General features: G+C 38.5%; 2 protein-coding genes across 5 annotated transcripts in view; one reads left to right on the top strand and one right to left on the bottom strand.

Annotated features, from left to right (window-relative positions):
* LOC126336850 (presenilins-associated rhomboid-like protein, mitochondrial) overlaps positions 1 to 624 on the bottom strand; it is a 100,666-nt gene extending 100,042 nt beyond the window's left edge. Inside the window, exon 1 of the mRNA XM_050000941.1 lies at positions 534 to 624. Within this exon, the coding sequence (XP_049856898.1) occupies positions 534 to 583 (50 nt within the window). The 5' untranslated portion in view covers positions 584 to 624. The remainder of the gene's footprint in view (positions 1 to 533) is intronic.
* A 341-nt stretch (positions 625 to 965) lies between these two features.
* Positions 966 to 22,792, top strand: part of LOC126336849 (mediator of RNA polymerase II transcription subunit 12) — a 356,148-nt gene continuing 334,321 nt past the window's right edge. For 2 of the 4 annotated variants that reach the window (XM_050000939.1, XM_050000937.1), the window contains exons 1-6: positions 966 to 1,159; positions 1,377 to 1,495; positions 2,659 to 2,776; positions 2,949 to 3,050; positions 15,140 to 15,331; positions 15,418 to 15,577. In XM_050000939.1, the coding sequence (XP_049856896.1) occupies positions 2,687 to 2,776; positions 2,949 to 3,050; positions 15,140 to 15,331; positions 15,418 to 15,577 (544 nt within the window). In that variant the 5' untranslated portion in view covers positions 966 to 1,159; positions 1,377 to 1,495; positions 2,659 to 2,686. Of the gene's footprint in view, positions 1,496 to 2,658; positions 2,777 to 2,948; positions 3,051 to 15,139; positions 15,332 to 15,417; positions 15,578 to 22,792 lie in introns of all 4 variants that reach the window. The other 2 variants (XM_050000940.1, XM_050000938.1) reach the window with 1 other exon arrangement.

The following is a 22,792-nucleotide window of genomic DNA, read 5'->3' as shown; positions in this document are numbered from 1 at the left end:
AAACAGTAGACAAGATCACCTTTGAACCAGAAATTAAGACTTATACGTGTATATCATGGATTTGTGTTGACACCAATCTAAGGGTGATTAAATTAAATATTGATTATGTTGCATGTATAAATGCAATTGAAACTGTGTATGTCCTGACTATACTGATATAAAGCAAACTGTCTACACATGAAATAATAAATAAATACTCTCACAGATATTACACAAGATTTTGAAATGCATGTGTGTAATATTTTTTCTAGTTTTGTCTGTAACACTATCTTCTTACATTTCACATACAAATTAATAATGCTTGTTTGATGAAATCTTGGCTGTGTGTTGCTCGTATTAAGGTCTACCTATAAAATGATTAGAAACATGTGATTTTTATTTTCATGATGATATTTCACTTTCAATTGTACATGTGTTACGTCCGAAGCAATAGATGGACCGTATATTAATATGCAATTGACTAAAATAAAGCATCTGCTTCGTCCGAAACTAGTTATTTGGATACTTTTTAAACTTTCTACCAGATTACCTACCACAGACTAACGATTTCGCCATACAAATTGTAGCCACGGCAGGCGTTCATAGTGAACAAACAATGTGTTTGTAAAGTTTAATTCACTATGGAATAACATTTAATGCAGTAAGTTTACTTCACCAAGAATACGAGAAAGTTTCTAAATTCACACTCCTTCCCCCTTATTGTCATTTTCCGATTTCTCTTGTCTGTTTTGTTTATCCCGCAATGTGTCAGTGTGGCCAACTACTTCTATTTGTAGGTTGGCTCGAATTCATTAAATGCGAGAGTCACCATAACATACAGAAGTATGAATGGCACACTCTCAGGCTGTTTCTACGCTAGTATGAATCATATCTGAAACTTTATTGACATATGAAGGTCAAAAATATTGCAACCATTATAAAATATTCTGATCGACTATTTTCCATACCAAAGATTGGATAAGCAAAAGTTCGAAAGCTTGTAAACAGATGCTGGACATAAAATAAACATTTGGGGTTGTGGGTTAAGGTCTTTACAATAAATTTTAAATGATATTTAAATGCTACTGTTTTAGATGTAATGGTGCGGGCGACAAAAGATTTAATTTATTTTCGAATTGCAGCACATGAATTTGTTGGATGTGCGGTAACGATATCTCAGGTACGGTAATGTGCGAAATGTCATTCACCGGAATGCGAATAACAGAAAGGAGTTTTGAAACTTCTTTATGAATTATAAATTGCAGGGACGCTGTAGTTAGATGTCTGTCGGTTTTCTAGTTATATATGTAGACAGCTGCTAAACTGTAAAGCAGCACAATTATGTACTCTGTCCGTTTTAAAAAGAAAAGTTTGTTTGTTTTGAATTTTTCTGACAGTTTACATTTGTGAAAGAGACCATCAGAACATTCATAGTGACTTCTCGTGTCAAAAACGTTATGATTTAATCACAGAGCATCATATAGTAAAATATGAAACTTGCAGAAATGGGTGTAAGGTAAGTCTGTTGAATCAGTTACTTACTAGTGATTGCTATTACTTAGTGTGTCTGAACTGTGGGTAGTCCACAGGTGCGTGTGATCCCATTTTCTTCCAATCATTATTGTATGGAAATATACGAGTAGCATTCATGAAATTTTAATATGCACTGAAACAGAAATGTCTTGGTCTTGCTACAGAACGCCATTAATTAAAAATTTACTATATTATTTTTATACCTTAGAACAGTTTCTGGAACTGTATCTACTTACTCAAGTAAACTTAAATTTATATCCACAAGAGGTAAGCCACTCTTGTGGGTAGGCCTAAGTTTAATAGCCTTTCTAACCATTAAATCTCTCACAGCATTTTTTCTCGCTTACAATTTCATCATCTTAGCACACATCTTAGTGACATGTATTTTTCATTAATTCCTTTACTATTGATGTTATTTTGCTGTTATTGATTAGTTGCTCTCAATTTTTTGTTTGTTCTTAAGCAGATCAGTGATAATTATTTTTCTAGTGACATGTAGCATGTTGTTAGATATAATATGCTCTGAAATGCTGACCAATTTAGAGTCTTAAATGAATGTTTCCTTGATAAAAATATTTTTTTTAAATTCATGTCACAAGTCTGTTGTGTTTCTTGCATCTTTGTGTACTTCCATTTTCTATGATACATTCTCTTCTATTAGTATATTATAATGGGCTAGATGCTTGACTAATGTGTCTGTGGATGATCTGTTGCTGGCATAAGCCTTTAGTCACAACTTTTGAAATAGTATAATATTTCCCATATAAATTAGAAGGAAAATTTTGTTCCTGGTAGTCAGAGAAAGTATGGCACTTAAAGACATTCTGAGAAAAAACAGCTAAATATGATAATGTAATTATCACGATATGCTATCTCCCATTCAGAAGACTCATTTTCTCAGTGTTGTGTTAATGAACCAGTAGGAAAAAATGGCACATAGTAAGGGAAAGACAAAACACTAGAAAAAATAAGATTGTAAACAGTTGTTTTCTCTAGGGACCTACTTGCATTTATGCAAAATCAGAGTATTGAAAAATGTTGCATAATCTGAACTCCCACTTGTCTTTGAATAGCTTTTTCACTTGAGCTGAAATAATCTGATTGTAATATTATGCTAACTGTTTTGAATGTGTTCTTGTCTTGCAGTCTCAATTTTGTTACTTGTGAATAAACTATGATGGGGTTCTCATATGAGAAACGCCCTCTGAAACGACCACGGTTAGGTCCACCAGATGTTTACCCACAAGAACCAAAACAGAGAGAGGTGAGTGTAATGTCAGATGTCCACATTTACTGGTAAATTGTTGAATACAGAGAATATATACTTAAACAGTTTCTGGAAAAACCTGTCATAATGTTTTTCCTTAGTATATTTCTATAAGGGTTTTATTTTATTTTGCACTATTTGACTGAGGTACTTCTCTATTCATTTATAGGATGAACTGACATCAACAAATGTAAAACATGGATTTCAGACATACCCACAGCTTCAAGAAGAATTTGGAACTGCACGCACTTGTAGCATTACTGCGTCAAAGGTAATACCATGTTAAAATGTGGTAATGTTGTAGCCATACTTTTTTTGGAGGGGGGGGACTTGTATAACAAATGCTGTATTACATCAGAAAGCATTTGTTCTCTGCAAAATTCTGATATTGTTTTGTTAACACCTTCAGGAGTAATATTAATTGATCATAATGTTCCCTGGATTCTTCTAACAAAGAATCATGTGCAGTAGTTGGAAGAAAGCATAGGACACCCACCTAAAGAAGGATTGCAGAAATTATCCACAAAACTACCATCCAATATGCTTGACTTCAATTTATTGTAGAATCTTTAAACATACTTGGAGCTCAAGTGTTATGAAATGTCGCGAACAGAATAAACTCACCCACACAAACCATCATGGTTTCTGAAAACATCAGTCATGTGAAAAACAACTCATACTTTCCTCACATAACATTCCAAAAGCTGTGGATCAAGGTATTCAGGAGGAAGCAGTATCTCTTGATTTCCAAAAGGCATTTGATTCTGTACCATACCTATGCTTAATTTCGGAAGTAAGACCATATGTGATATGAAGCAAGGTATGTGATTGGATTTGGGAGTTCTTGTAGGAAGGATGGAGCATCTTATCTTGTATGGAGAGTCATTGACGGATGTGGAAGTAACTTTTGTTATGTCCCTTGGAAATGTGTTGATACCCATGCTGTTCATAACTTTGTAGACAATATTAACTGGAATAATGTGGATAGTACACTTATCTATAGGAAAGTACTGTAAAAAAAGAAAGAAAGAAAAAAGAAATGTGACCTGAAAAAATATTGTGCCCTGTGACTGCAATATCAACAAGTCAAGTTGAAATAGGTCAACTCATACAAATTCCTGGCTCTAACAATTTCAAGGGATATTACATGGAACTATCACATAGGCTCAGTCGTAGGTAAAGCAGGTGGCAGACTTCAGTTCATTGGTAGCACACTAGGGAACTACTACCACTCTGTAATGGAGATTACTTGTAAAACACTCATGTGATCCATCCTACAATGCTGCTCATCTGCTTGAGACCAATGCTAAATAGGACAAACAGCAGACATTAAACATACACAGAGAAGAGCAGCACAAATGATCAAAGTTTTGTTTGACCGTTGAGAGAGTGTCACAGACATGCTGTAGAAATTGAAATGGCAAACACTTGAAGATAATTGCAAACTATCCTGAGAACACCAGGTTTCAAAGTTTCAAGAACCAGCATCAAATACTGAATCTAGAAATATAGCACAACCACCGTAAGTATCACTCCCATAGGGATTCTGAGAACAAGATTAATCTAATTACACCAATCATAGAGGCATTTAAACAGCAATTCTTCACCATGCACTATACATGAATGGAACAGGAGAAAGCCCTAATAACTGGTACTTTGGGAAGTACCCTCTACTGTGTACTTTACAGTGGTTTGCAGGATATGGATATTGGTGTAGATTGATTCACTTAGCTGCTAAAATTGTTTTCTCACATAAATGGATGGTAATATAATTGATTAATTACTAAAAAAAGAAAATTATATTCAGTCCAACTCTTTAATGTTAACATTTTAAATTATTAATTTTAATCTTGCATTCATTTTTTTCCCCATAAAGTTCATGTGATACTAAGTCAAGTCATTAGCTATCTTGTAATGTTGTTCCCACACTTCAGTTACCACAGTTAAAGCCATTTTTGTAGATAACTTCTCTCCTTTGTCATCACATTTCTTGACAGCTTGATGGAAGGCAACAAAATTCAATGATAGCATATATTCTCTCTTTGATTAAAAACTGGGTTGCAATTAACATTTGAGATATAGAAAACATTGTCATTTTACTATGTATTGAGCAGCTAAGGGCAATGAAGTTGTAAGAAATTTTGGCACATATCGGTGCTTCACCAATTTTTATATAAAGGCCCCCATAAACTTTTACATCTGTACTCTGCAAATCACCATGAGGTGCTTGGTAGAGGGTATGTCCCACTGTACCACTTATTAGGGTTTCTTCCTGTTCAATTCATTTATGGAGCTTGGGAAGAATGTTTGTTTGAACAGCTCTGTGCTTGCAGTAATTATTCTAATCTTATCCTCATGATCCCTGTGTGAGCGAGTGATAGGTAGGTGATTGTAGTATACCCCTACAGTAATAATTTAAAGCTGGTTCTTGAAAGTTTGTTCATAGACTGTCTCAGGATAGTTTACATCTGTCTTCAAGAGTCTGCCAGTCTAGTTCCTTCAATATCTCTATGACACTCTCCCATGGATTAAACAAAACCTGTGACCATTCATACTGTCCTTCTCTATATAGTTCAATATCCCCTGTTAGTCCTATCTGGTATGAGTCCCACACACTTGAGCAATATTCTATGATGGGTCGCACAAGTGATTTGTAAGGAATCTCTTTAGTAGACAGATTGTACTCCCCAGTATTCTATCAATAAACCTGTGTCTACCATGTGCTTTACCTATGACTGAGCCTATGTGATCAGTCATTTCGTATCCATGCAAAGTGTTACACACAGGTATTTGTATGAGTTGGCTGATTCCAACAGTGACTCATTAATATTACAGACAAGAAACATTTTTTCAAACTTAACTATGACTGCCAAACATTTGACCATGAATGGTACTGTTTGATGTGATTGGCAAGCTTAGAGTGTGTTTGATTTGTTTGTGAGAAATTTTTATTGACAGAATGTTTGACAAGGTGGTGGTCATTGTTTGTGTCAATGATTCACCACATATGTTTAAAGAAAAAATGTTTTATTTCAATATAGCTCTCTGTATTGTAATTTTGAACAACTATGAAAACTAAGATGAAGGATAAAAACAAACATCATGCACCATGGGATCAACAAAGAATTTGTTATGGTTACTAGTGACAAATTTACAACAGCAGCTCAACCGTTGTAATTCTGCAGCCCAGGCTGTGTAAGAATGGTTGAGCATTTGTGACAGTGCCAAAGTTCTACATGCATCGCAATGATATGCATTCTCTCACAGTAATAGGTTGAGATAAGCTTGCACATTTCATCAAATAATAAGCTGGCCGGTTCTTGCAAATGCACAAGTTGGCACAACAGCTGATAAGTGCACATGAAAGGCAGGATAGAAAGAAAGCCCTACACAAGTTCGCATCACCCACGTGTAAAACCTGGAAATGTTGGAATAACTGTCTCTCATGGGAGCCCAATCTTCAGCTGATTCATCATATACCAGAAAGGATGATGGTTGCACTGACAGGAACATAACCTGCTTCCTTGTAATAGGGAACCATGGTGACATAGCATACTGCTTAGCCAAGATAGAATTTGCGAACAGTCACATCTTTATTGGACCAAAACAGAAAAACAATACCTTCCAGGTCTCAGACATTGATACCAGTTGTCATCTTCTTTCTAGGGGAGTACTGCATGATGTTCTGAACAGTCGAGATAGGTGCTGACACAACTGCTTAGATCTGGAGGTAGTTCAGAGTGATCATGTCATGTAATTAAAAAAGTGCAACAGAGACTGAATAATAAATGAGAACTGTTTTAGATGTCATTACCTTAGCATTGGATGTATGCATTTAAAATACAAATTACTTTCCAAAATCTGGGATTGCTGGAACGAATGCATTAGTTAGAGCCACCTTTAATATGTGAAACTCTGCCAGTTGGTTCTCAGACTAGTGAAAAAGCTCACCTTTTCTAAGAAGTTGATTTAATGGCGCATGCAGCTGTGCAAATCTGAGGATGAATTTTCAAAGAAAATGATCATATCGATAAGTTGAGATATTCCCATTTTATCTTTCAGGGGAAGTGGTGAAGATAGTCATGGATGGCTTTAGCTCTTTCCTGATCAGCTTAAATATCTTGGGCCAAAACCAGATGCCCCAGGAAGGAAGTTTCAGGATGTGCTAAATAGACCTAGTTGGGCTTCACAATAAGAAAACTGGCCTCCCTTATCCACTGCATAACAATTTTTAACTGATCAAGATGTACTGCAAAGACACTACTGTAAATGACCATGTTATCCAAATAATTATGTTCAAGCTGAAAGTTAAATTTCTACAGATGGAATCCATTAGGCAGGACAGCATAGCAGCACGCATTGCCAGTCCAAATGACACTCTAGTGATTTCAAACAGATTTGAGTCTGTACAGAAGACTGAAATGTCTTAAACCTTTTGATTAAAGATATCTAATGATAAGCCTGATTTAAATCTAGTACTGTGAAATAATGTGAACCACATGAAGCAGTTGTGTGGATCAAGTGATGAAACTAACTAATACAGTAAAATCTTGGTGATTTGTGCCCCAGAAATCCAAGCCTTGTTTTAGTCCAAGGTGGATGATGGATGACTACCGTGTTAGAACAAAACCAAAATAATAATATGGATGAAATACAAAATATACAGGGAGTGGATTTGATCAGCAAGAAAAGATGCACACAGATACATTGTTTACAATCTTGCCTGCTATAGAAGCTATTGTTTCACCTGTCACCTGTCAGGCAGTGTTTGCTCATGCTCAGTGCGATGTGTATGTTTAGTCGGGTCATGTTTGTTATTATTTCTGCCATTTTTTGGCACTACAAGCACTGACGCCTCAAAACAGAAGAGGAAAATTGTTTCTTTGGAGACAGAAATTTTAGCACGGAAAAGACTGGACACTAGGGGTATATAAAAGAAGTGCTGGCAAAGTTGGGTGTATGCAGAGTTACAGTAGGTGACTGGCAGCAAAACAGAACCAAATTAGACCTGTGGTATTTTACCAAAGCATCTCATTCTTCTAAAAAAATCAAATTTCACATATTGTAAAACCATGAAAACATTATATTATGAAAAGACTAGTGAAGTCTTTTATTTGTCGTTTACTCGGCAGCGAGGTAAAGTAAGTCCAATAAGTGGACTGACGATTCATGAGAAGACACTTTTATTTTGAGAAGAATTAGAGGAAGGAGACAACAGCTATTCTGGTAGTTCTGGTTGGCTGGATAGGTGGAAGAAAAGATATGGGACGTGCCAGTCTGTCGGTGTGATCCAAGTACAAATAAAAAATATAGTAAATCAGGAAAATCTGTTACTGGCTCAAGTGTATGGTTGTGATCAGACAGGGCTCAGTTATGAAGTGCTTCTGATAGGAAATCAAAAGGTAGAACAACAATCCTAGCTTGTTGCACTGCCCCTGGAGATTAGGAGTTGCCACTATTGTTAAAAAAGGAGCAGAAAGAAATAAAAGTGAACAATTGTTGCATTTCATTTGACACTTTCCTGAGTGTGAAAATGCAGATGAAGTGAATTGCAGATGTGGTTGAACCAAGACAATCAGTATGAAGCAGCCTGTTGTGGAAATGATAACTAAAGGACAAAGAGATTCTAGTGATGAAGAGGAAGAGGATGCTGTTGGTGCCTACAAAGTGAGTCATAAAGATGAAGCAGCAGCATTAGAATAACACAGTGCTATGCAAAGCAATAGAATGGCACAACACCAGCTGACATTGTGCTTCTATGAAGATGACCAGACAACATCACTAAAAACAGACATTCTTTACAAAAACTAAAAACGGATGATTCTTTTTCCCAAAAATGAGGTTTGTACGAAAGCAACAGTTGTACAGTAGTTTATGTGATATGTATGTGTTTATGGGAAATGTCTGAGTTTCTACTAGAATATTACTTCTGTAAGAAACTTTAAGTAATATTTTAACTGATGAAATAAATTTATTTACTTCAATAATACTATGAGCATAAATCTCTGAATCTGTCTTTAAATAAAAGTGTCTAAAATTGTCCCTTTTTGTGTAATTCGAGCGTTCTGAAATTCAAACTCAGTTACCATAAAGTACCAAAGTTTTACTGTACTACCTTCTGGTTCAAGGCCTGTTGATCCACCATTGGCCATGGCCAGTATACCTTAGCTCCCCCTTTAGAAACAAAAAACATAGGAGCTACATAAGGCAACAAGGAAGGCCTAATAACTCTGTTCTGTAGCAACTGATTAATAATCTGCTTCAACTCCTGCATCTTGGATGGAGACAGGCAGTAAGAGGACATCCATACTGACACGTGATCCATTAGTTGAGTGTCATACTTGATCTTGTTTGTAATACCCAGCTGGTCCATCAGAACACCAGGGAACTGAATCACCAAATTTAGCATTTCCTGAGCTAGTTGTGGTTTAAGATGATCTAACTGAAATTTAATCCTGACCCCTTTTTCTGCATTAGTACCATGGACGTGATTATGCTCACACAATTTATACTTCCTCTCCAACCCATATTTAAACAGGAAATTTTTTGCAAAATAATCCAGAACACATTGTGTCTTTATTATAATGTCACAGCCCAAAATAACACCTAAAGAAAGACCCCAATGGGTAAGACACATTCTGAATTTTCTACATTGAGCTGCACCTACTGAGCAACAGCACACTTTCCCCATTTACACTTCAGCGTTTGTGATTTAGAAATTGCAAGGGCAGGAATTTAGGAATGTGCCTATGACTTTGGTACCAATGATAGTCCATTAAAGAACAGCTACTCCCTAATCCAATAAGCTACAAACCCACTCTTGATTAATAGCAGTGCAACTGAAAGAAAGGCTGCTGTTCACTCCTACAGTCTTTCTTACGACCTTTTCTAGGTCAGCTGCCTCACTGATACCATGACATGTTCTTAAGATCAGTGCTCCAAGACTCATCTGCAACAATGTACCACAACCAAAGACATCGAAAACAGTTGCCTGTGTGAAAAGAACCTTGCCTGTTTCTTTCCATCGTTAAAAAAAAAAAAAATTAGCTTTCCGTGGTCACTACCAAATGATAAAGCTCCATGAAATTCTTAGGTTTTCCGGCAAAAACAATCTGCGAGTGGTCATCAGTACTTGTGCATTCCAAAATTCCTCCGCCACACACTATCAGGTGGCTTGCGGAGTATGGATGTAGATGTAGATGTAGATCAAAATATTCTTAATTGTATCACTGTCAGTACTCTTAAAGTATAGTGAGTCTAGCACTGCAGATGTCCACCTCATAATGGACAAATCGTCCATTTCCCAACTCCCTCCACCTCGTGCCCTCCAAAATAATAGTTGCTAGTTAATTCATTTCTACATCTGCTGGAGAGGTTTTCATGTACAATTACCCTAGACAGTCCCTCTAAGTACCTCTGCTCAAGGATAATTTGCTCAATAAATCTACTCTCTCTGCGCTGGCAAGAGGATAAATCATTGAAATATAAGAAGTGGCGAAAATTGGAGGACATTACCTTGATTTTGTAATCTAACAGCTAACCACCAAAACTGCACCATCTCCATACTAGCCTCAGCTGACAAATCCTCTACTCCCTGAGTAGTGTCCTAGCAATTGCATTGAGAAGCTTAATAAAGCACTGCCTCACTTCCATATTACTATTATCCAGTACACCACTGCAACCCATACTTACATTAACCCAGTCTTCCGAACCTTCCTGCAAATACAAGCCAGTGCTTAAAAGCTGAAGTTTCATCACTTTATCCTGTAATTTCTCCAGATTTGGGATTTGCTCCCTACCTATAATCATTTGGAATAAATCTTTTGGCAAAGTGGCTAAATTGAGTTTGAATATGCAATATTTGCTCGCAGAAAGGACAGTTGTCCTATAAGAACTCTGTTGGCTTGCACTACGGAGGGGCATTCAGAGCACAGGTTAGCAGCTGCACCAACATTGCGTATATTATATTTACTCAGCTTTAAGAGGCAGTCCAAAGTACAGCACAAGCTTATGTTAGTTCTGTCGTGCTTCTCTCAGTGGCTTGGTCCTTAAATGTAGTTCATTTTGTACGAATTCCTTCTCCAAATGGGAGATGCCAATCACTTCTTCATACCCATACTTTACAGTGTAATAAGCTGTAACACAATTCAAGAAACAATACCAAGCGGTGGGATTTAATTAACCTAATTTCGTCAGTTTGACAAATCTCATATGTTCTTCTTATCACACAACTGCACACTGCTACCGTTGAAATTTTTCTTTTACTTATTATTTTTATTCCAGAAAAGTGCCTGTGTAGATGCCGAGAATGAGTGTAATTTGTTTCTCAGTTCTTTAGTAAATGCATGAAACATATGGCTTATTTAGGTTCATTTTACATAATGTTATATCTACTTTCTAATACCAAACATGTGAGGCCTGTTTTCGACCGTACATTGCCTTCTTTAGTTTGCTAATCATAATCTGCTCCCCCTTCTTTGTATAGCTTTTAGGTTGATGATTGTAAACTTCTTCGTTGATATCATTAAATAGGAATGTGGTCTGAACATCCATGTGTTCAATGTCAGGATCAAATTTATCTGCGAAAGCTAACAGGGTACAAAGTAAAAAAATTACCAACAATGGGAATGAATATTTCATTAAAGTCTATCCCACATATCCGGGAATAGTCTTTTTGTGACAAAATGAGTGTTACATTGTTCAGTTTCACCATTTCCTGTTTCTTTGACTTTGAATACCCATTTGAACTGATTTCCATTCTGCCTGAAGGTAATTTGATCAAAGTCCATGTCTCATTTCCAGGTAAGGTATTTGTCATTTAAGGCTTCCTTCCATTGTTTAGAATCACCACATGTCATATGAATCTGGCTCAGTAACACTAGCAAAACAAGCAAAATCATCATTAAATATGTGGAGTTCAATCCTCTTTGATGTGATGACGTTCTGATTTCTGCTTACAGGGGATATGCATCTTATTGATCAGAGTCCCTGTTGACATTTTCATTCACTGTCTGCTCAGTGTCACTGTGTCAGGTCAAGCTATTTTCAATTATGTTAATTACTGCTGCCAGTTGAGGACTGTCCATACCTTTATTGTTGGTCGAATTACCATTTGTGATGTTTTTCCCAAAGCTGCAATTTGAATTTTTGATGAACTGCACATCAAGGGCCTTAGGAATTGTCTTTGGTGAATGTTGATAAGTTACAAAGTCCACTTTTGAACCTTCACAATAACAATAAAAGAAAAAGAAAAAAAAGGTGCTTTGTATTTGTTTTCTAACTTTGTTCATTTTTCTTTCAGTACATGCACAAATGCACCATAGGGCATGGGCTCCATTGACCACCAGGCAGCTCACTTGTGGGCAGGCATACATAATATGGGCTGCCACCAGGTAGCCTTCTTGCATGTGTTCTATGCATGCATAACCCACTTGGCCACCCCTATCCATATATTCACAGCCAGTGTAGTACAGTTGCATAGGCTGTGTCCTAGCTGCCTGTCTGCCCAAACTTCATCTTTTCGCCCAAAGCTGCCTGTGTGTGTCCACCTGTCCATGTGCAGGCATTTGAGCAGGGACAGGGTGGTGTTGAGTTTTCTGGGTTACCCAGGGCGGATGGTTCTTCAGTGTCTGCATATGCATTCAGCCAGTTTAGAAGTATTCATTACTCTACAAAAATCTCTAGAGTGAGCACATATTACTTCTAATGGCTTACACAGTTTTACATGTTGCTGTAACCAAGTGAGGTGGCACAGTGGTTAGCACACTGGACTCCCATTCAGGAGGACAGTGGTTCAAACCCACGTCCGGTCATCCTGATTAGAGTTCCTTTGAAAGGTAACGGCCAGCTTCCTTCCCCATTCTTTTGTAATCCAGTGGGACCAGTGGCCACACTGTTTGGTCCTCTCCCACGAATCAAAGTACCAACCAACCAACCATGTTGCTTTGCCTTTAATGTGAGATTTTCAAATGGTGAGTGGAGTAAGTGGGGCCAAGGTGGACCTACATAGGAAAAAATGCAGGAGACAGGAATAATAATCTGGTTTTACAATGAATTTTAAAGTGATTAGGAGGGCAATAGAAGACAATGGTGTGGGAGTTGTCAGGAAGAGATGATCTCATTTCAAGACTTGACTTGAGGAAACCTTAACCTTGCCGGTGTAATGTATTGATGATGCATTTAAGCATTTTGGGTGGAAGGGGGCGTGTGAGTAGATAGCCTTAGAGATTTACATGTTACCTAATACCGTTCATGCTTGGAGTGCCTGAACACAGACAATGCCAAAGCTATAACAGTCCCTAGTCAAGCTCTGACAGCATCCCTACAGCGCTTACTGTTGCTTTTTAACACCATCCTAACTTCCATAACATCCTTATCAAACAATTATGCCATTTCCAGACCAATGCCCCTACCCCAATCTTCCTAGCACTGTATTCGTTCCTACTGATTACCCACCCCATTCACCCACCCTCTGCCACATACTCCAACCCTACCACTGGAAAATCCAACTACTTCAGAGACACAGCAATATGCAAAATCACACATTTTGTTTACTATCTAACATGTATTGACTGTATTTGTATAGGAATGATAACCACCAATGTGGCTGTGCACATGAAATGGACACACAGAAATTGTTTGACATCTAGTACGCAGATCTCAAGAATTCTCTACAGTGTGCATCAACAGATCTGAATGCATGCTGCATCAAACAAGTCATTAGATGCCCTGAATCATGTAGGTGGGAACCTTTTTTCCAATATATCCTCACATCTTGCATCCCCCATGGACTTACCTTTTCTCAGTGGTAGAAAATCAGTATTTACTCATCTACATTTTTATTTTCATTTTCTCTTCCCTCCCCCCCCCCCCCTTTTTTTAAGTCCACCCCCTATCCCCTTCTGTTTTTTTTCCATTTCCTACTATTTCATAATTAGATTATTCATTGAGCTTCCTCTTTACCCCATTATTACTTCTCATCGTGGCCCTGCTATCATCTCTGCACTGAAAATGTAGGAGAACTGTCCACCTTGCAGATACCCAGTATCCAGTTGCTGAACGTACTTTACAACAGACACTTACAAAGCTGCCCCATGGGACAAAGATGCTGTGGTGCATTCATCAGCTCGCATTTGGATTATTCATTTAGCTCCCTCCTTAACTCTCTGTTACTTCTCATCCCATCCCTTCTCTCATCTCTGCACTAATGACAGAAGAACTGTCCATCTAGCAAATACCCAGTATCCAGTTGCTGAATATGCTCTACAGTAGAGTCTTCCAAAGCTGCCCTATGGTACAAAAGTGCCGTGGAGCATTCGTCAGCTCTCTTGTGGTCAGTCACAGCTAGTATAGGTTTAGCCCTATTGCATTGCATTCTGTGCATGCATGAACCACTTGGCTGCCTCTGCCCATGGGGGCGAGGCACAGTAGAATAGTTGTGTATACTATAGCCTGGCTACCTGTTTGACAACACCGCAGCTGTTTGCCTACCCTCGCCTGTAGGTGCCAGGCTGCCCAGTGGCGGGCACTCGAGCTGGAATGACCTACTCTAGAGCCCAACTCCAGAGACATGCATTCCTGCTACACTATATGGGCCATTTGGATCCTCCTAACTGGTACTAATTTCTTTGAACTATGGAGATGGGACCTTTCTTTCCAACATATCTATGCATCCAGGTATCCTTTTGGTCTTAGCCACCACTAACATACAATTTCCCCTTTTTTCATTATTTTTGTATTTTTAATTATGTATATTTATCATATTTATTATTATTGTTATGGCTTTTTTAATTTTTTCTTTGGTACAGTTTACTTCTTCATCTTCATTTTACTCCCAATCTCCTGCCTCTTCCCTCTCTCATTGGTACCCCCCCCCCCCCCCAAATACTCTTATCTTCCTAGTTCTTAATTGCAATAGTCATTTCATTTCACTGCCTTTTAATTGATATTTATATCTCATTCTGTCCTTGACATCTCTGGACTGAAGTTGACCCAGTACTTAGCAATGTACTGTCTTTAATATCCTGCTCTGCCTGATGCCTGTTCCATCATCCTTGGTTCCCCTTATCCTCACATCAGGTGAGTGCCTCTCATCGAGGGATCTGGCTGATATTACCTTCCTTTATAACTTCCCCTATCTAAATCCTCTTTTCTCACCAACGAAGGGACTGGTAGTTTCAAAGGCTGGGATAGTTTTGTATCCTTTACTTTTTTATGTGTGTCTATTGTCAGTACTAAACATTTTTCCTCTTGAACGTATATACTCACAAGCAATTCTGGCTCATAATTTTGTGAATCATAAATTTCTAGGCAATACTGTGTGGTGCTAGTGAGCTTACAAAATGTGACTAATCTTTATAGGTGGGTGCATACTTCAATGCTATACTTACAAAGAAAGAAGAAATAAATACATTACCAGATACTGGCCGGAAGAGACAGCAGATTAACCCGAAAGACAATTTTTGGCCAGCCACAGCTCGAACAAAAAATGCTGTTGAAGCGTGGTTCAAAGACCTGGCTGGTAGTAAGCCACTTAGTAGTTTATCAAAAAAGGTAAATTAATCAGTTTTATCAGTATATTATAAGCCTGTTTAATTTGCAGTCATATAATATAAAACAATTACTTGTATTTTTCCCAGGCACCAAATTTTAATAAGAAAGAGGAAATCTTTATGATGTTGTGTGAATATCAAGTTCCAATGCTTCGTGCTGCATGGTTTATTAAACTAAGCTATGCATATACTGTGGCTGTTTCGGAAGTCAAAATCAAAAAACGCCAACTTCCTGATCCTTCTCAAGGTACAGTATGGTAAACTGAGTGCCATTTTTATAATGTTAAGACATTCACTCCAACTCGAAATGTGTCTAGTAAAATACTTAGCGCTTCATTTTGTTCCGTGTTACTCTCTAATGCCCCTTCTCCCATCACTTCCTCACAGCAGTGTGTTTATGTGAAGAATGTGAATGGAAACAGTAGCACTGAAAGAACTGGATCCAACTGGGAATGAGAAATCCAGTTTTTATCAGTGGTTTCTATATTTCAGGGTAGAGCATGTTACCTGTTATGTTTACACTGATGAGGCAGAACATTATGACTACTGCCCACTGTGAAACTGTATGCTGCCTGGTCACATTGCAGGCATGTGACGCTATAAGGGAAGTATATAAGTAGAACAGAGACTAATGGGGACTCATTCTAGTGACGATACAGGTCAATAATGGGGAACTGCACTGACATGTGACTTCGACAAAGGCAAATTGTTACTGCTTGACATCTGGAATGAGCATTTCAAAAACAATGAAGCTGGTCAACTGTTCACGTGCTCCTGTCATGAGCACCTGTAGAAAGGATGATGAAACCATGAGTAGGTGATAAAATGTTGGAGGTCTACACCTCAACACAGGTTGTGTAGGTCAGAAGCTTGCCCACTCTGTAAAGCAGGGTAGGCAGCAATCTGTGGCACATCTGATGACAAAAAACAATTCTAGAGTAAGCACAAGTGTGTTCTCATGTTGGGTCAACGACATCATCAGTGACAGTTGCTGTAGATATTGGGTCAGTGGAAACATATCGCCCGATTAGATGAATCATGTTTCTTGTTACAACAGTCATTGGTCATGTCTTGTTATGCCATCATCCTGATGAACAACTATTTTAAGCGTGCTCCGCACCATGGATGCAGGCCTGTGGAACAGTATTGTGCTATGGGGGACATTCACCTGGTCTTGCATGGGAACTGTGGTAGGCACCATGTTACTTGTGGGCTACGTGGCAAACCACGTGCAGTCCCTCATGCTTGATGTATTACCTGACATTGGTGGTACTGTCCATCACAAATAACTGTCTGTTACAGTGCAAGAATTTTGCTATAGTGGTTTCAGGAACATGACAATGACCTCATCTTGATGTCTGAACCACCAAATGAACACATCTGGGATGCTATTCGATACCAGTTACACACCCACAAACCAGTGGCCTGCGATTTATGGGAATTGTGTGTACACATCTAATACTACATACCTCCAGTAACATACCAAGCAGTTGTTGAGTACATACCATGCGTTATTGCTGCTTTATGGTGTTCCAAAGGTGGACCAACACTCTTTTTTTAGCAAATCGTCATAATGTTTTGGCTCATTGGTGTATTGCCTTCCCGACTTGAGTAAAACATTAACAGAGAATGGAGTGACATTCATCACAAAAGAAAAGGCCTCAGAACTTCTGAAGTCATCATATCGATAAGTACGAGCTGTATGAGTTGAGGCGGAGAGCAACTTTAGTAAAACTACTCCAAGTTTAGTTTAATTTAGGTTAGTTATTTACATTTTTTCAATTATAGTATACATTTTCAATGAGATATATGGCATTTGTTGACCATTTATGTATTATCTCAAGTTACTTTTGTGTGTACACACACACACACACACACACACACACACACACAGTCTCTCTCTTTAAAAAGCACTATGTTATTAAATATTCAAAAACTTTTCATTGGAGTAGAAGTTGTTAAACAGGTATGTTTTCAGTGTGTGTGTGTGTGTGTGTGTGTGTGTGTGTGTGTGTGTAAGATGGGGGGCAGCTGACTTTTAAATGTGTCTGTTGATTCTCTGTGCCTCTTGTGTGGTGAGCGGCAGTCTAATCTAATTTATATTCCTATTTTACAATTAGAGCCAAGTAGCTTCCCCTCTGACAATGCAGCTCAGTATGGCACACTTCAGCCGTCATTACTTGGCACACACTTTGTTTGGGTGCATTATAATTTATGTTGTTTATTAACCTCATTGTAATTTGCCATAATATTATCTGAATTTTCCATCGGTGCTTGCCAGAACATGTACATATAATAAAAAGGAAAACACTTCCTAATGGTCTGCAAAATTATATTTATTTGGTTATGAACCAGCTTTCAGCTTCTCAGGCCATATTTAGGTGATAATTGAATGTCAAAAACACAGATAAACATGATGTGTGTCATTCACATGTAGTATTTGTGTGTATTTGTGTGAAAGATATAAAAATGAAACACAGTGTTTTCATAGTAAAGTGTTACATTTTTTACCGCATAAAAAAAATTACAAAAAAAAAAAAAAATCACTTCCAGCAATGACTACAGCTGTATCCTGATCAGTAATGTGCTATGAAAAAAGGAAACGCATAAAATTATGCCACTTCTGCGTGCTGCCCAACAGCAGTCACTCAGTAGTTACAAAGCCTGTCGCGAAGTCCTATATATTGGCAATATTTCCGACAACATTGAAAAAAAAAGTTAAAGTCTCATAGTACAGACATGCATTTTATAATACCAGTAGCATATCCAAAATTTTATTCAGTAGTAAAGACAGATTACAACCCTTGGCATAGAGTGGTATGTTCAAAACCACGTGGAAACAGTGTGAAAAAATACACTGCTGGAAAGAAATTAGTACATGTGGAAAGACGATGTCAGTTTTGATGTGATGAAATATATGCCGCTTGGGGGATAGTAGAGTAATGAAAATGGTTTCAATGTCATCTGCCAACAGATAGCATAGTGACATAGCTACCAGACTGTCACCTGTATCTACCCTTTATTAGGGGTTGCTCACTGCCAGAAGGCTCAGTGTGGTGAAAACGTATAAAGCAAGCAGGAAACCATGTCCTGGAGACACTCGTGCTCCGAACTGCCAATGAGTGAGTTCGAAAGAGGTCAGGTTGTGGCCTTCTGAGTGGTGGATTGATGCTTTTGGAGAACTACCACACAAGTTGCTTGTGCTGCATCTATCAGTGGTCACATAAACATTCTCACATCTGTAGATGATGTTTTTGGACATCCACGCAGCACAGATGTCCGCCAGGATCGTCATATTGTAAGGGCAGCAATGGCAGATTTTACAGCACAGACAAAAGGGCTTGCGAGCCCAGATGTGTCAAAATGAACTTTTGGGAACTGATAGCTCTCATGTTTCTGCAGTGGACACTAACCAACACTCGATATGTGCAGATGTTGTTAGACCCATTCTGTTGCTGTTCTTGCAACAGGAAGGTGGTGTATTGTTGCAGCAAGATAATGCTGACCCACACACTGCCGATGAAACTGAATGTACTCTGCAAGACATGCAGTAACTTCCCTGGCCAGAGCAGTCTTTGGACTTGTCTCCTATCGAGCACATATGAGATAAGATGGGACAATAAGTGACTTGTGTGACTTGTCAACCAACAACACATTGAGCAGGTGTGGCATAATGTATTCCAGGACAGTATTCACCATTTGTGCAATTGAATGGCTGCCAGAGTCAACACCTGCTTTGCCACCTGTGGAGGCAATGGGTGTTTCAGGATGGATTGATACCTGGTACATCAGAATTCCTTATGCTATTGATCTGTTAATGTAATCTTTTTGTGTACTCCATATGCACTGTAGGGACAATAAATATTGAGTGAATAGCAAACCACTGAAAGGGTGTCCTTTTTTCTGGTAGTGTATAAAACTGACCAGTCAGGAAGAGCTGTGGTAATTAGACTAACTAAACTGAAGGCATTGGAAGATTAAGGAAGAAAGATTTATCATTTAACAGAAGACCATTCACATGATGTAAATTTTTACATTTTGTTGAGAAAAGCTAAACGACAACCATACTGGAAGTACTGGAAATCAACAAACATATGACACAGAGGGCCAGCTTAGTTTTAAATGAGCAGACTCAATTTCCTTTTTCCCCTTTGTTAAGTTAAGTTTTTGTTACAAATACTAGAGTGAGACTGTAAATTCATTTCATTTCTTGTCAGTTATTAAATGGATCCCCACATAAAAAAAAAATTGTTTTCCCCATATTTTTAAGTTATGGAATTATTTTTGTTTGGCAAAAATGTAAAATTTACCTATGTAAACACTCTGTGTCATTTTTGTATCTTCTGTACATATAATATCTGTGTACCTCGCAGATCGTGTTTATCTATGTTTGCGACAGTCAGTTGCCATCTGAAAATGGCCTGAGAAGCTGAAAGCCAATTTGTGACCAAATAAATGTAATTTTGCAACATGAGGAAGTGTTTTCTTTTTAATGTTTGTCATAGTATTAGGAATTCTTTTATAGTTTTATTTCTTTCTTTGATATACAATAAGTGTATGAATGTATTGAAAGTATGATGTAGTCCTATGGATGAAAATACTGTACCAATGGCAACCTTCACTGAAGACCCAAGAAACTGGTACACCTGCCTAATATTGTGTAGGGCCCCTGCGAATATGTAGAAGTGCCACAAAGTGACGTGGCATGGGCTCGACTAATATCTGAAGTAGTGCTGGAGGGAATTAACACCATGAATCCTGCTGGGCTGCCCATAAATCTGTAAGAGTAGGAGAGTTGGTTGGTTGATTTGAGGGAGGGACTAAACAGCGAGGTCATCTATCCTGTTGGATTAGGGTAGGATGGGAAAGGAAGTCGGCCATGCCCTTTCAAAGGAAGCATCCTGCAATTGCCAGAAGTGACATAGGGAAATCACAGAAAATCTAAATTTTGATGGTCAGATGCAGGTTTGAACCATCGTCCTCCCGAATGCGAATCCAGTGTGCTAACCACAGCACACCTCGCTTGGTAAGAGTAGAAGGGGGTGGGGATCTTTTCTGAACAGCATGTTGTAAGACATCCCAAATATGCTCAGTAATGGTCATGTCTGGGGGGTTTGGTAGCCAGCAGAAGTGTTTAAACTCATAAGAGTGTTCCTGGAGCCACTCTATAGCAATTCTGGATGTGTGGGGTGTCGCATTGTCCTACTGGAATTGCCCAAGTCCATCAGAATGCACAATGAACATGAATGGATGCAGGTGATCAGACAGGATTGTTACGTATGTGTCACCTGTCAGAGTTTTATCAAGCTGTATCAGGGGTCTTATATCACTCCAGCTGCATACACCCCAGACTATTACAGAGACTCCACCAGCTTGATCATCCTGCTGACATGCAGTGTCCATGGGTTCATGTGGTTGTCTCCATATCAGTACATATCCATCCTCTCCATACAATTTGAAATGAGACACTTCTGACCAGGCAACAGCTTTCCAGTCATCAGCAGTCCAATGTTGGTGTTGGCGGGCCCAGGCAAGGCATAAAGCTTTGTGTCATGCAGTCATCCAAGTGGGCCTTCAGCTCTGAAAGCCCCATATCGATGATGTTTCATTGAATGGTTCCCACACTGACTTATCAGTGAATGTCCTTTCTGTTGAGAATCCCTGACCTGGTTGCAATCAACTGATACTGACACCCTGCTCCTTGTGTATCCTATGCTTGTCAGTTATGGCAATGACCAGTACAAGATCTGGTGACATTCCAGTCGCATTGCGTGCTGAACTATTCTGTCGTCCATAGTGTAAAGAATGAGCAAACCGACTGTAGGCAGATACAGTAGTGCCATTGTAAGAGAAAAGTGGCAGCTCATAATCCTTATTCTCTTCCCGTGTATCCAAGTAGAATGGGAGAAACATTTAGACTGAAGGCAGACATAACTGGTAAACAAAACTTCCTCACTGGCTGTTAAAATACTTTTAATAAAATGTCACTACCAGTTTCGCATCAAGAAAGATGCACCTTCCGGTGATCCATACAAGAAATTAAAACATTGTAGAATTATTATCACTTGAAAATAGTGAAAATAGATATGTGTGACTATTAAACGCCATATATCACTGAGAGCTGTGTATTGACAGTTTTTTTATTTAAAAAAAAAAAATTCATGGTGCGGCGGAGCGATTGCTTATAGCCAGGTACTATGTTCATTGTCAAGATAGGATCAGATAGTACACTAGAAGTGGTAGCGCATGATTAATCTGCTTGGTCCCAACCACATCACCCAAAGCTGGATTTCTATTGATGCGAAACCAGCAGTGACGTTTCAATAAAAGTATTTTGACAGTGTGAGAGATGTTATTCGTCATGTGAAATTTTGCAGATGTGTCTGAACATGAAACATTTAAGAGCCATCAAGGCTTAAATGTGAAAAATAGGTGTTCAGAATCATAAAGAAATATTTGTATGTTTTGAAATTTAGTGACTCATGAAAGAGTGTGAATGTAATCATTAAGTATAGGGGGACTGTAAAATTTCATTGTAGAGTTATATAATTGAGATTTTTCAAGCAATGAGACTTTTTCACAGATCAAAAACAACACAAAACAGCATACCCTGCCTTATAAAAATGTAAGGCATCCAGAAGGGGAGGATGAAACAATATGAAACTTCACTGGTTGGGAGGTTATGTGACGTCCTTTTAGTGATTATAAAATTGAGTCAAATTTATAAAGAACTTGATAGTGTGACCTCACTTATCAGAGTGCCTTCGCATCCCTTCTGACCTGGACGCATGTACTGATTTTGCTGGTAAGGATGCCATAAACCTATTGTATTCTCTCCAAGGTAAACTGGCCCACAAACATTGTAACTGGTCCTTGATATCCAGGAGACTGACACAGGGATGTAGTTGATGTTCGAACTTGTCCCACACATATTCTATTGGGGCAGATCTGGAGATGTTGTTGTCCTTGGGAGTGCCTCAACATCATGCAGACAGTTTGTAGAGATGTGTATCATGTGGATAAACATTTTCCTGTTGAAAGGGGCACCTTGATACTACTGCATGAGAGCAAACACATGGAGGATGCATGATGTTCATGACATACATGTGCAATCAGTGTTTCCTCAGTCATTACTAGCTGAGGCCTGAACTCATACCCAATGGGTCTCCAAATGACGACACCAGGAATAACACTGTGTACCTCTCCAAAACATTGGAAGAATGGGGCCTCTTTCCAGGTTGCCACCACATTCATCAGTGATGGTCATGCAGGGTAGTGCAGAACCGTGTTTAATTGCTGAACGCAATGCAATGCTGTTCGTCAGCATTCCATGTTTCCTGGTCATGGCACCACTCCAAACACAACTGTTTGTGTTGTTTTAATTGTGGCGTTCGCAAGCGATGGTAATTCCATAGTCCGGCTGCAGCTAGTCTCCAACCAATGGTGCAGGATTACAAAGAAT

The sequence above is a fragment of the Schistocerca gregaria genome, chromosome 2 (assembly GCF_023897955.1).
Source record: "Schistocerca gregaria isolate iqSchGreg1 chromosome 2, iqSchGreg1.2, whole genome shotgun sequence".
Taxonomy (NCBI): Eukaryota; Metazoa; Arthropoda; class Insecta; order Orthoptera; family Acrididae; genus Schistocerca; species Schistocerca gregaria.
The sequence above is the reverse complement of the archived record's forward strand: the minus strand, read 5'-3'. Positions and strand labels throughout refer to the sequence as shown.